This window comes from Cololabis saira, chromosome 1 (genome assembly GCF_033807715.1).
Source record: "Cololabis saira isolate AMF1-May2022 chromosome 1, fColSai1.1, whole genome shotgun sequence".
Classification (NCBI taxonomy): Eukaryota; Metazoa; Chordata; class Actinopteri; order Beloniformes; family Belonidae; genus Cololabis; species Cololabis saira.
The window spans coordinates 15,421,216-15,436,014 of record NC_084587.1 but is presented as its reverse complement, the minus strand read 5'-3'; the positions used below and the strand labels follow the sequence as shown (position 1 = coordinate 15,436,014).

The window sequence follows — 14,799 nt, the reverse complement described above, 5'->3', positions numbered from 1 at the left end:
GCTAGAGAGTCTCATTTCTTAAAAGGAGCCTCATGCTCCTTTAAAGAGCCATAGAACCTCGGGGTCTGAAAACATTCAGTCAGACTAAGGCCCTGTCCCAATACTACCCCTACTTTTCAGCCCTACCCTTAAATTTTGCGCGTTCCCGTGAGGGTAGTGGTTTCCCAATTCCTCTTTACACCTAGGGGTAGTGGAGAAAACTAGTGTAGTGGCTATGAATCTGTCCCTACGGATCGAGGGTTTTCCGATGCTCACTAGTTGATCTAGGGCCAGAAAAATTTCCCAGAATGCTTTTCGTCATCATTTGCAGACTGAATCAAAAAAAAAAAACATGGCGGACATTTCTTATTTTTTAGTGAATAAAATCAATATTTTGAGTTAGTTTCTGCATAAAAATGCATTTTGATTACATTTCTAGCGAGAAATATATATTTTACTTTCATAATATTCACTCAGTGAATGTACATAATCACTCGTTTGCCTGTTGTTGCGAAGATCACGCCAGAATAAAGGCTAATTTATGGTTCTGCGTTATACCAACGCAGAGCCTACGGCGTAGGTTACGTACCCTACGCCGTAGGCTCTGCGTCGATGTTACGCGTCGAAGCGCGCTGTACGCCGCACCCTACGACGTACCCTACGCCGTAGGCTCTGCGTCGATTTAACGCGGAACCATAAATCAGCTCCGGAGCCGGCAGGCAGAAATCTCAAACTTTTCGGAGCAAATTTCCTAACAGGCGTAGCTACAACTGTTAGATTTCATCTATTAAACCAACATTTATCTTCCTAAATGATTTATATCAGCCAGCGGTAATTCTCCACAGAGCTGCAGGTTTCTCCCCCGGGACGACGGCGCAGGGCGATCACGTCTGTACTCTGGCTGCTGCTGCTTCGAGCCGGCGGCTCTTATCATCTCCGAAAACAATGGGTCAAATTTCTTAACAGGCGTTATTTGGATAAACTGAGCCCAGGTTGGGGATCTTAACGGTTACTTTTACGCCTGAACAAATATTAAAACTTAATAAAGTGGCATATTAACAGCGCTACAGCTGAAATTAAAACAGCTTTTGGCTCTCAGCTTCCTGATTTTAGTGGTGGTGCTGAAAGTAGGTGTAGGGGGAGTATTGGGACAGGGCCCTGGGAAGATTTCAAGTGCCCTAAAATCTGTGCCTTCTTTTTTAGGGGTAGTGGTAGTGAAGGAGGGATAGTGGTAGAAAGTAGGGCTAGTGGAAGAAAGTAGGGGGTGTATTGGGATTGGGCCTAAAAGTGGCCTACACTTTGTGCGTGTTCCCCTGGGCTTTGACATGGAAGTACTGGAAGAAGCTGATGACATCTGTACTGTTCTGGAGTCTAGTGGTGGCGTGATTTACACTCCTGCATCCATCACTTTGTATTAAACCTGGTGATGCAGCTGCTTGGCCATGGAAACCCCGTTCCATGAAGCTCTCTACGCACTGTTATCAAACTAATCTGAGAGCCGGGTGACGTTTGGAGGTTTGCAGCTACCGATTCTGCGAGCTCAGCATCCGCTCAGCAATATTTACTGGTGAGGAAATTTCACGATGGGACTTTTTGCACAGGTGACCCACCCCCTCACAGATATTTGTAGCAGTGCTGCCAGACAACTAAAACCAAATGATCCTACAGAGAGCCTGAAACCTCCGTATTCCTGCAGAATTACAGCAGATGAGAAACGAGTTTGGAAAGTACTCTGATGGCATAACTTAAAACACCAGAACAATTCCGAGTAAAATGAATCTCCTTAATATGATTCCAAATCAGACTAAAAGTGAATTATGAAATTATCGCGTTTTGAGAGAGATTGTGAAATTACACTTCCAACTATTGATCCTGCACTGCACCAATCCGCTAATTACCGTACATCTAGCAACAGTGGTCTGTAGCAGCAGTCTGCTTATGTATGCCTGGCTGCTTGACTTTATAAACCTGCGGACATGATCAGAACACCTGAATTCAAGGACTTGGATGGACGAGTGAGGCACATTAGAGGGTTCTAGTGATGATACACAGAAAAAGGTGAGACGAAAAGGGCACTTAATGCAAAAGATCAGTTCTACGAAGATGTTCATAGACATAATGAGAAATGTTCAAATATCCATCCCGGAGGAGCAAATCTGACAATGAGTTATGACTACATGAGATTAAATTGACATAGAAATGGTCGGCAACAAAACACTGTCTGTAAAAATCGCCAACGGCACCAAAAATAATGACTCTGAAAAACTGAATACATTATTTAACTTTGAATAAGAAGAAAATCATAATTCATTTTCTTAAACTAAAACACTGACTTTATAGAACTACGATTTTACCAGGATTAATACTAAAGTATATTTAATATGCGGTAAAACGCGCTGAAAGACAGTAAGTCGCTGGAGGCGCGTTGGTGTGTTGGTTGCGCGGAAGAAACTCAGACAATCAGAAAAGTTCTAGGCAACAGAAGCAGTTTGACACGTGATAAGGCGGCCTCACCTGGGTGGTCCCCCACGTAGGATTAGGAGGAGGCCCAGGAGACGCTGAGTTGAAACAGCGGTGGGTGCGAAGCGTTAGTGGACAGACATTAAACCAAGTTAGAGGAATAAAGAAGTAACAGAGAGGGAATCAGAAGCTTTAGAGCAGGGGTGTCAAAGAGAGATTTTCATGCGGCCCGCGAGAAGTTTCCAATGCAAAAAAACGAAATGTTAATTCACTAAAATGGAAGGCATAAATAATTGCCATGAATCGCAGCATATCCGATAATATATTTCTTCTACAAATCCATCGTTATTCCACAAATAGAGCAGTTTTCGAAATTCTTTTAGTTTTCTAGAATGCATTTGCCGATTTTATTTCTTTGTAGACGGTCGTTTATTTTTATTAACTGACTACTATTATATATTTTCGCAGGAAAAATATCACTGCTAGAAAAAGATGATAGAAGATATTTATTCAGAGAATTTCAGTTTTCAATACGAGGATAGTGACAAAGTAAAACAGTTAAAAAAGAAGTGCTGACTTTTTTCGGCACACATTTTTTTAAAATAAATACACTTAACTGTACTGGAAAAATCTTTAAATCACGAAGAAACACTCTCAGATGTAATAAGAAAGATTTAGCTTTTAATTAAATTTCCTATAAAAAAGCGAAATATAAAAAAAACATACTTGTTTCTGTTTATCTTTGTAAAATGATATTAAAAGTATCTTACATAATTTGAAAAAAAAAACGAGAAATTTCAAGAAAAGATCCTGAAGAAATATATTTTACATAATTAGAGTGTAAACAAAGTGCTTATTTCCTTTAAAATTAACTAAACTGATATTGGATTAGATAATAAAAAAAAAATTAAAAAAAAAAAGAATTAGAGAAAACATTTTCCACACCGTTTTTGTTATTTTGAGCGTGCGGCCCGCGAGAAAAAAATTGGTCAAATTCGGCCCGCCAAGCAAAATGAGTTTGACACCCCTGCTTTAGAGGAAGTGATTTAAGAAATCACTGCAGATTAAAAAGCTTGAACAGTATTTAGTACGATAGAGAGGACAACACACATATACGTAACAGCATGCTGGGTTTTCTAACCTCTGTCGCACGCCTCTCCTGTATATCCACTGTTACACTCGCAGTACGCTTTGCCCAGGCCTGACACTCGACATTTGCCGTGTTTGCAGTGAGACAGGCTGCAGGCGCTCGCCGAGTCCTGGTCCTGCTCATCACAAAGTACGCCAGCAAAGCCGGGCTGGCAGCGGCACGAGTACGAGTACGAGTTGATCGGGAGGCAGGTACCATGAACACACCTGCAGTGGCAAGAGGAGAAGACGGGACACTGAATGAAGATGTGGGTGTATCCAAATCATGTTGACACTAGGGATGGGCGGTATGGACTAAAAAATATATCACGATAATTTCTGACATTTATCCTGATAACGATAAAAATTACGATTAAAAAATACCAATTCAACTCCACCTTTGTAACTATAAATCTATCACCACATTCAGTCTTTGGAGCCCCCAAATCACTGCTTTAAAATAATACTAAATGCTACTAAATTACACCAATTAAACTGAATTAAAACCAATTAAATGAGTCCACCTGTACTGCAAAACTGGAATGACTCAAGCTCCTCGCTCTCATATCCGCCATGTTTGTTACACAAACACGTTATCAATGGGAATGTATCCTTTCTTTCTTTGTTTCAGGCTCATGTCTTCCTTTCTTTCTTTCTTTCTTTCTTTCTTTCTTTCTTTCTTTCTTTCTTTCTTTCTTTCTTTCTTTCTTTCTTTCTTTCTTTCTTTCTGGCTCATTTCCTTCCTTCCTTCCTTCCTTCCTTCCTTCCTTCCTTCCTTCCTTCCTTCCTTCCTTCCTTCTTTCCTCTTGCTCTCTCCTTCCTTCTTCCCTTCCTCTTTTCTCCCTTCCTTCCTTCCTTCCTTCCTTCCTTCCTTCCTTCCTTCCTTCCTTCCTTCCTTTTTCCCTTCCTTCCTTCCTTCCTTCCTCTTTTCTCCCTTCTTTCTTTCTTTCTTTCTTTCTTTCTTTCTTTCTTTCTTTCTTTCTTTCTTTCTTTCTTTCTTTCTTTCTTTCTTTCTTTCTTTCTTTCTTTCTGGCTCATTTCCTTCCTTCCTTCCTTCCTTCCTTCCTTCCTTTTTCCTCTTCCTTCCTTCTTTCCTCCTGCTATCTCCTTCCTTCCTTCCTTCCTTCCTTCCTTCCTTCCTTCCTTCCTTCCTTCCTTCCTTCCTTCCTTCCTTCCTTCCTTCCTTTTTCCCTTCCTTCCTTCCTTCCTCTTTTCTCCCTTCTTTCTTTCTTTCTTTCTTTCTTTCTTTCTTTCTTTCTTTCTTTCTTTCTTTCTTTCTTTCTTTCTTTCTTTCTTTCTTTCTTTCTTTCTGGCTCATTTCCTTCCTTCCTTCCTTCCTTCCTTCCTTCCTTCCTTCCTTCCTTCCTTCCTTCCTTCCTTCCTTCCTTCCTTCCTTCCTTCCTTCCTTCCTTCCTTCCTTCCTTCCTTTTTCCCCTTCCTTCCTTCTTTCCTCCTGCTATCTCCTTCCTTCCTTCCTTCCTTCCTTCCTTCCTTCCTTCCTTCCTTCCTTCCTTCCTTCCTTCCTTCCTTCCTTCCTTAACCATAAATCAGCTTCACACAAAAACGTCATCAACGGGAATTTATCGTTTTTACCGCGAGATGACAAATTCTTACCGTGGGGAATTTTTTTGACGGTTTATCGTGAACGGTAAAATATCACCCATTCCTAGTTGACACTGTCCTCACTACGGTTTTAAACTCTTTCGAGTCCCATAACAAGCAAAAAATCCTGCTCACTTGTTGCCATCGCAAGGGTTGCTAACTTGCTGGTCACACAGAGTCCCGGTCCAGCCCGGGTGGCAGGTACAAGTGAATCCACGGTGACCCATTGGGTGGCAGTCGCCTTGGACGCAGGCGCCTCTCTGGCACGGCTGGCAGCCCGGTTCCACGCCGTTACCCAGCCATTGTTTGGTGCTCTGCGGAGTCCCAGAGCCCCGAGCCCCCGGGTCCAGCCCGGCTCCCAGGTCCTGAAGCTTCCCGTTGATGTAGAGGTTACGGAGGCAGCCGTGGAAGCTGGTGCCGTTGTGGCCTCCTGAGCTGTGCTGCAAGGCCGAAAGACCTCCGGAGGCCGAGGCGCGCTCCGGCATCCCTGCACGGAGAACAACAACAAAGAAAGCAGGATTTGAGGGATCAGAGCGAGTCGTGCAGAAGGGTTTTGAGTAATGTGCAGCTCATCTGTTCTTGGATACTGCTCTGAGAGAGCTGCAGGCTCATCATTTACTGCACGTGTAACAAGTGACACAAATGTGCATAAATCTATCAGGTCATTGTACTTGAAACTGCTGAAGGCACTTTTAGTCATATTCTCATGGGTTTCAAATTTAATTACACAAAATATCCACAACATTTTCATAATAGCAACCTCCAGGACACTGTGGGTAAAAAACTGACTGAATTGGCAAGAATTTAGGCAAGGCAAGTTTATACAATTCAACACAAGGTAATTAAAAGTGCTTTACATCAACATTAAAAGCAGCAAGACATAATTAAACAGTAAATAACTAATAAAATCAAATCAAATGATAAAAAGAGGTAAAATAATAAAAAGCAGAAGTTGTTAAAAAGTAAGTGCAGTAGAGTACAGCCGGTAAGTATTTAATTTAAGAGTACGCTTCAGTAAACAGTAATGTTTTTAGCCCTGATTTAAAGGAGCTGACAGTTTGAGCAGACCTCAGGTCTACAGGAAGTTTGTTTCACAGGTGAGGAGCAGAATAACTTAAAATTTAAAAAGGAAGATACAAAACAAACTTTAGGAGAGCAGATCAATGAAATAAGCGCTGGATCTTTACCTCCCAGGTAAAGTGGAGAATCTATGTTGAGTGTGGACTGTTTGCTGATGGAGTTGATGGATTTGGGTGGTCCGCCATCGATGGAGAGAGACAGAGTCTGGTCCGCTGCCACCAACTCCACAGCGTGGAAGCTGCCGTCGTTCACCGTCTCGACGCTGAGGGAGAGAGAGCGGACGGAAAAGATTCAGGTTTCACATTTCTGATCACCTTTCAAGCGGATTTGGCATCCGACACGTGTGTGTGCATACGCGTGCACCTGTATATAGCAGAGGGCGGGTAGGATCCGGTGTCGTAGCTGACCCTGAGACGTCCCCTGTACAGCTCCATCGCAATGTGATCGTTGTCCCCCTTATACAGCAGCACACCGCTGTCCTCGTCGGTGGCAATCTGAGACAAACGCTCACATGTTCATTTCAGTAATCTTATGCTAACGTCTCTAGAATCAATCACATTCAAATTTGTGATTTACTGAAATCTGATTCAATTAGGGGATTATTAAATCAGGAAAACAACACTTAAACTGATATTTCAACATGAAAAACAAACAAACTCTTTAGTACTGCTTTATGTCGGAGGTCCGGGACTTTTTACGTGAGAAAAATGAAAAATGAAGGCCCATTTCCACTGTGGTATTTTTATTTATTTATGCAGATTAGAAGCATAATCATTTCCTCCGTATCAGCAGACACTGACCTCCTGAACAGCTTTGAAATGTTCAAATTAACAGAGAATTCTGAAAAATGTTTTTCTGAGAAGTTTCAGTGAAATAAAGTGACAAGGCAAGAATGACTAAATCAAAATTATATTTTTTGAAGAAAACTGGAATACGTTAGATTAACAGATGTCAGCTCACTGTGAAAATGATCACATTTTAACATCTTTCAGGGGTTCAAATTAAGATGTTTATTTATTCTGGGAAATAAAAATCCACAGAACCAAACAGAACGCCGTGACTCAGGGAGTCAAACTGAGTGAAAACAAGCATCTGCAGTGTTTCTAAACAGAAACCGTCCACACTCCAACCTGACTGGGACAACAAGTACGCCACCAGGCAGCAGGTTTACTTCCATTACTGGGATTTTATGTCTTTGCATCATCAAGTAACTGGTCATCTACTTCCAAAAGATCCCTTTTAAGCTGCTGATTATGGTGCAGGAAAACCAAAGCCAATAAATGAACATGTAAATGATAACATATAGCCAATAAACAAACTCTCCTTGATGGAGGGGTTGCCACAGCAGAGCTTCACAGACTTCTGCAGACTGTACGTCCCATGTGCTGGATACACGTCTTGGCAAATCCCAGCAAACATGGGGACACTGATGTTCCATCCTCCTTATAGTGTGGTCAATTTACAATGAATCCTGAAAAAATCTGGGATTTTCCGTAGATTTTTGTGATCTCAAAATCACGGAAAACTGCAGGGGACTGTTTAATGATACATTACACCGTTCCACTTTTACTATAGTTGAATATCTTAATGTATGACATGAAGCCTTATATAATCTCCTTTCATGTTATCAAAGCCATAAACAGAACGTGTTAGATCAGAGCAGATTTAACATCATATTTCTACAATCTTACACATTTTCTGTTTTATTTATTTAATTTTTGACTATGAATTTGTTACACAATGTTATACAATTTCAGATACTGTACATATAGTACAGATATTTCTATTTTTTATATCTACTTTTTATATTTTATAGCTGTGAAGTTTATATTTTTTCCCTGCCCTTTTCTGCTGCTGGTACAGTTTTATCCCTCATATTAACACACTAAGAAGCTTCTCCTCCTAGTTTCTACAACTTCTCATTGGAACTTAAAAAGAAACCCCAAATAAAAAAGGAAAAACAGGAATCACAGGCCACTGACTGTTTACCTGAAGGCTGATGTTGGTCTGTGGTGAGAGGAGGCTGGAGGGAAACTGCAGGTAGGACTCTCGGTTGATGAAGTTGACACTGACAAGTGTTTCGCAGTGCTCACCCTCGTAGCCGTGGAGACACTGGCAGCGAGGGTCTGTTCCCACGACAACGCACTGAGCCTCGTTGAAGCATTCGTAGTTGTCACAGGGACTGGTACGAGGAAGGACCATCGGGGGAGAAAACTCGCAGAATAACCCGCTGCAAATGTAAAAATCAGGCTTAGTACTCTCTGAAATGTACGTTATATGTGCACTATAACAATAATAAGAATATCTTTTTATCAATGATATCAATTTTATATGTACATAGAAACTCTCTCTATCACTCTATCAAAAACATTGGCCTTATTTGAATTTGATCTGGTTAAAACTGAAATTAATTGTTTTGCATTGTATTGAATTGTAATGTAATTCTACTGAATTGGACCTTATTTATCTTGGTAATCCTGACTGTATCATATTTAAAACACATGCATTTTTAAGGCCTCTGGACCTACTGCATATTAAAAAAAAAATACCAAATGTATTCAGAATGATACAAAAATTATAATTTGGAAACCATTAAAGACAAAATTGGACGTTTTGAGTAGTTGAATTAAATTAAAATAAACAAAAAAAACACATCAAATGCGGTTCTGAAAGTCTTTTCAGTGGTCATTTGAATATTGTCCACCAGAGAGTGAACACTGAATAATTTATTTGTGTTTAGCTCTTTTAAGAAGTGTTTAAAATTTGACATTTTAAAATGTAACCCTTATAAGATAAACAGAAACATTGGTGACACAGCACCTTGAAAAATTCAATAATCAACAATAAAGGAAAGGCTGGGATTCTCAAATGTTATGTCAAGAAAAAACAAGTTAATCAAATTTAGCTTTGTGTAAGGCAAATTAAAAATAACCAACAAAACATATTAAAACTTCTTTATGTAGCAATCCCACTTCTGACCACATGGGGGCAGCGTGTTGTAAAAAAAGTCCCATGTCATGTAAAAGTGCTATTACTAGATCTGCCGGCCGGTCCTTACATACAGTGGCTTTAAAAACACGAGTCGTGTAAAGTTTGAGGATCATTTTTGAGAAAGAAATCTAAAACTTTGATATGTTGGGCATGTTTGAGTCCTCACCTGTATCCCTCTGGACAGACGCAGGTGTATCCATTCAGCGCATCGATGCACTGACCTCCGTTCAGACACTTGTTCTCCTCACAGTCGTCATAGTCAAGCTCACAATGCTCGCCTACGTAGCCTGGAGTGCACTCACACCTACGACACGCCAACGCACACACATAAAAATGCTTGTTGATACGGGACCATTAGTTTGCTCAACTGGCTGGTCTGTGGTGAAACTAATTGTGTCTGGCAGCGGTTGGGCACGCTCTCACGGCGTGTTGGAAATGATAAATGCTGGAAAGAAAACATGTCAGCTCCCTTTCAACCCAACAGGTCGAGAAAATTAAATACAAAGCAACGTAGTTTATTAAACATTGTGTGAAAACACCTGCTGGAGAGTGAATTCAAACTGCATATGTCAAAGTAATAACTTTGTAACACACACACACGCACACACATACACACACACACACACACACACACACACACACACGCACACACACACACACACATACACACACAGCTTTTCTCTGGAGGGAAAAATCAGCAACTGTTTTATTCCTCTGTGTAATTTCTAAAATGCTGCAGGAGTGCAGGAGGAAACATTAACTCAGTGTACGTCCACGTGTGTGTGTGTGTGTGTGTGTGTGTGTGTGTGTGTGTGTGTGTGTGTGTGTGTGTGTACAGTACACTCACTTGTATCCCTGCGGAGTCAAAATGCACTTTGAATCATGCTGACATGGGTTCAGCTCTGGGGCACAGAAGTCCAGTTTCTCCTCACAAAGCTCTCCTAGAAGGACACACACACACACACACACACACACACACACACACACACACACACACACACACACACACACACACACACACACACACACACACACACACACACACACACACACACACACACACACACACACACACACACACAGAAATCACATTATCATCTCTTCAACACTGGGTTCAAGCTAGAGTGAATTTTTAATATAAGATACATCAATACTGTCCAATTTCCTTACAGTGTGTTTCTTCTGCGTGTCATTAATGCTCTGTCCATGTCTCAATTAAATGCAGTGAAACACACGTGTGTGTGTGTGTGTGTGTGTGTGTGTGTGTGTGTGTGTGTGTGTGTGTGTGTGTGTATGTGTGTGTGTGTGTGTGTGTGTGTGTTTCGATGATGGATGACTCTCTTGTGGCCAAGACCAACACAGAGGTCTGATAAATGATCTCATTGCCGTGAATGTCATATTCCTGATGATGTTCCAGTGTGTATCCTGATACTTTGAACTCCAAATGAATCACTGATGAGGCATCAGGGAATAAGCTGATACTCCTGACAGCGGCAAGTCCACACCGGGAGTAATTACTAGGACCTGTGGGAATCCCCACTGTGCATGCAGCCTACAATGCGTCTACAGGATTCAATTGCACTTCTGCCATCATTGGATATCCAGAAGTATTTGTATGTAATTGGTCATTTCTTCATTTATTATGAAAATCACACACTTTTCAACAACAAGAAAAAAAGGTATATTCGTTCCAGCTGCTGTCTGTTTGTGAAAATATACACTGATCAGCTATTTAACTTGTGGTTCTTCATGCTATTCCTGTCATGATTAAAGATTCTCTCCTGTGCTTTGTTTTTAAAACGGATTCTTTCTTGATCTCATGTTTGTAAGGCTTTTTACTTTTCTTGTTCAGATTACTAGATCTGTCCTGTGGTCAGTGACTTCTCACCGTGTCTTCCACTTCCCCATGTCGTCCTGCCTGACTGGTGTCACCTGTCTCGTTGTCTTTCCTGAATGTTTCTCCTGCTCTTGCTAATATAACTAACTACCTTTCTTTCCTTCCCTGCTGGTTTATTATCTTTCTGTCTGCTGTGCTCCCTCCACACACACCTTACTGGTTTGGAGTTTTGTGGCTCAAAGGACCTATTTCAGGAAGCAGGTTGTTGTGCAAATGAAGTATGTTGAACCCGATAGGAGGGAAACTCAGAGTTTTCTGTTTCAGATAGGGAGGTCACTAAAACCAGAGAAGGACGGTTAACTCAAGCCATTTTCAGAAATTCACTTAACTTATACTTGGAGTCGGTTACCATGGTAACTTAGGGTGTTTTCAATATGTTGGTTCACAACTGTTGTTTTAACTCTGCTCTAAACGCTGCACCAGAAGCCCTGTTACAGCTGTTATTGGTCAATACCAATACGCTGTTTCCATGACAACCAACCTCAAATGAAGGGATTAAATGCATAGGGACTCAACATCTGCGGAAATATTTTTTTTTGTGTTGTTAGTTTGCACCATGAAGCCCGACTGTGGCATTTCTACGTGACTTTTAGCGCTACTTTCTTCAGCCATGGCTGTGAGAGCACGTCATCCAAGCGGCTTCGCTACGGCGTTTGGGCGGGTACTCGGGTGCAGTTACTGCGTTCACTTGGGCCCTTGGGTCAAGCTAAATGGTGTCTAGTGACATCGTTACCAGAATGTCTCCCTGTCCCCTTCATAAAGCTAAAATGGCTTTAGTTTAATTTGGCAAACGATCTACAGTAAATGCACATTTTGGAGACATTTTGGAAACAATGACGTCCTTTTATTGATGAAGAAGCTGCGCTGTCCATATATCACAAAACCCATCGAACTTCACCCCAAATATTTGTCGCCTTTTTAATGTTTTTAATTTTCTTTTTATTCAGGGGAGTTTTCGGTATCATGTCAGTGGTGCTGAACGAAATCAATTAGAAAAGAAACAGTGTGCGGTAATGATCTGTTTCATAGCATCCTGCTCTCACCTCTGTGAGTAAAACAAAGTTCCTTTAGGATTTTACATCATGATTGATTGTGTTGATTGCACCAATATTCCCATCGAGGCACATTGAATGAGTTTTCCTTTACTTGAGAAAATGCTACCCAAGTGAGTGACAACCATGAGCCTGTTATGTTTGAGTTCCCTTTCTGAATTATGTCTTAATACTTCAACCGGTTCCAAAGTTGTTGTTTTTTTTTTGTATATGCATAAAAAGTGAATCTTAGGTATAAGACACAACTCTGTTCCCCCCCTCGTGCACCCGTCTTACTTTTTGTAAATTCATTATGTTACTTTAATTAACTTCTGAAAAAAGCAAGTAGGAAGAACTGTTACTTTTAGTTGAATTTCTTATAGTGTACGGCTGTGTTGGAGATCCATTGATGATGTTGCGGTAACTCAAAGTCAACAAAGACTGATTGAACCGACTCTAAACTGGCAATTTGAAAACAGAAACTGTCATCTCAGGGTTTGTCAACTCTTAGTATGAGTTTGCAGAATCTCCTTTCTGAAAAAGGTCCTCTGTTTTCCACCTTTTGTTAAAATTAAGAACTTTCATTTGCTGGCTTATTTTCCCTGGTCTCCTGGTCTTGGGTCCAACTTCTTAAACAGTGTTTGCAGACCAACAGCAGTAATTTCTACTGTTGGTCTGCAACAATGTTACGCTGTGTAAAGTAATAAAAACTAATTTGAATGTCAAGTGGAAGCAACATTTCCAATTCTTAAGGGATTCTGTCATCCAATGTGTTTAGTGTGAAGGATTTAACACAAAAACATGTTTTAAGAGCTGGTTTAAAGTGATAAACTGCAGAGTTTGCAGGCAGCAAACCACATTCAATGACATGTTTTAGATTTGAAAGGATTTTACACGTTTTCTGTTTTGTTATTTTCAACAAATTTTAAGACAAGACCAAAACCAACAATGAAATAATCCTGTTCATTCGATGCATCAGGCATCTGTTGTTTCTTTACAGAGATTTAAAAAACTCCAACATGCCCAAACCAAAACTAGACTGAACACAAACATAATTTGGGATAAACAGACCCACAAGTGCACAGTCACCATTAAGAAGAAGTGAGTGAGCTTTGAGCAGAGCAAACTATCGTAACACAGAGAATCATTGCTGATATGGGTCTTGAAACTCTTAAATGTATCTAGTAAAAAGAGAGGAAATAAATATTATTAGCACTCTCTTTTCATCTCTATGCACTTCAGAGAAAAGCACTGCAAACACGGACTGTGACCGCATCCAACATGTTCATTCTGTGGTGCTGAATATCTACTTTCTAGAGGCGCATGGATAAAGCACAGGAAATGAGGGAAGTCAGGGATGGAAGTCAGGAAAGGAGAGAGGGACAGAAAGGACAGGGAGAAGAACAGACTAACCTCTCTCCACCTCATTGGTAGCAGCTGCAACCACAAAAACAGATGACAGATGATAGAAAGCAGAGCGAGATAGGAGACGAGGACACGGGACAGCAAAAAAAACATCCAGAGACAGAGAGAGAACACCGCCACAAAGGTTAGCAGTCAGAGATGATCAGCACAGTGCAAAAGCAGACAAACAAGGAGCAATAGACCAGTGTTAGAGAAAATATTATCTGCAGTTTATTACAATGTAGAAAAAATATATTTTTATCTGCGCATATATGATTTCTTTTTTGTTGTTGTTAAAGGTCCTCTATGTAGCAATACTAGTTGTGTCCACATGGGGGCTTAAAGCTTGGCACTGACAATACTCTGCTAATGTATGAGAACTTTCTTGTAATGTGCTGCCCTCATGTGGTCAGAAGTAGTACTGCTAGGTAAAGTGCCCTTACAATGTAATTGGGGTGAAGGAAAATAGTGTGATTGACTATTTCTTGGAAATAAAGTTCTGTTGCCTGTCTTTTAGAGAAGTTGGATGACTTAAATTTGAAGCACATCCACAGTTAGTGGCATTAGATCAACTGGGTGAAACTATTATAATTAATGACTGGAACAAAATTCAATACATCACTCATTGCATGCACCAACGGAGTCACATCATTCTGCTTAGTGACAATAAGGATTATTATCATTATTTTTTTTTTCCTCTCAAATTTCAATCAAATGGCAGAACAGAGTCATGCAAACCAAACTGGCATCCAAGGGCCCTTCCCTGTTCGTTAACGTTGTGTTACCTGTGTATTCTGGGGAACACATGCATGTGTAGTTGTTGATTCCATCAACACAAGTGGAGTTGTTCTCACAGTCATTGTCTTCACAGTCATCAATGTTGATCTCACACGTATCTCCTTCGAAGCCCTCTGGACACACACACCTGTCGGCAGGCACACACAGATACACACACTCATGAATAAAAAGGATAATTACAAGCAGGGCCACGTACAGAGGGTTTAATACGGATAATTACTGCCGGATTTTGTGACTAGCATGAAATTCTGAAATGTATCTGTGACAGAGTTGTCTATCTATCTATCTATCTATCTATCTATCTATCTATCTATCTATCTATCTATCTATCTATCTATCTATCTATCTATCTATCTATCTATCTATCTATCTATCTATCTATCTATCTATCTATCTATCTATCTATCTATCTATCTATCTATCTATCTA

At 40.5% G+C, this 14,799-nt stretch overlaps 1 protein-coding gene across 17 annotated transcripts in view; it reads right to left on the bottom strand.

The window, feature by feature from the left end:
* slit2 (slit homolog 2 (Drosophila)) overlaps positions 1-14,799 on the bottom strand; it is a 139,819-nt gene that overhangs the window by 2,496 nt on the left and 122,524 nt on the right. For 10 of the 17 annotated variants that reach the window (XM_061708360.1, XM_061708835.1, XM_061708130.1 and 7 more), the window contains 9 exons: positions 14,358-14,497; positions 13,582-13,605; positions 10,088-10,181; positions 9,407-9,544; positions 8,239-8,479; positions 6,613-6,743; positions 6,357-6,511; positions 5,305-5,656; positions 3,581-3,795 (listed from right to left, as the gene is read on the bottom strand). In XM_061708360.1, coding sequence (XP_061564344.1) covers positions 3,581-3,795; positions 5,305-5,656; positions 6,357-6,511; positions 6,613-6,743; positions 8,239-8,479; positions 9,407-9,544; positions 10,088-10,181; positions 13,582-13,605; positions 14,358-14,497 — 1,490 coding nt within the window. Of the gene's footprint in view, positions 1-2,493; positions 2,538-3,580; positions 3,796-5,304; positions 5,657-6,356; positions 6,512-6,612; positions 6,744-8,238; positions 8,480-9,406; positions 9,545-10,087; positions 10,182-13,581; positions 13,606-14,357; positions 14,498-14,799 lie in introns of all 17 variants that reach the window. The other 7 variants (XM_061708201.1, XM_061708678.1, XM_061709010.1 and 4 more) reach the window with 3 other exon arrangements.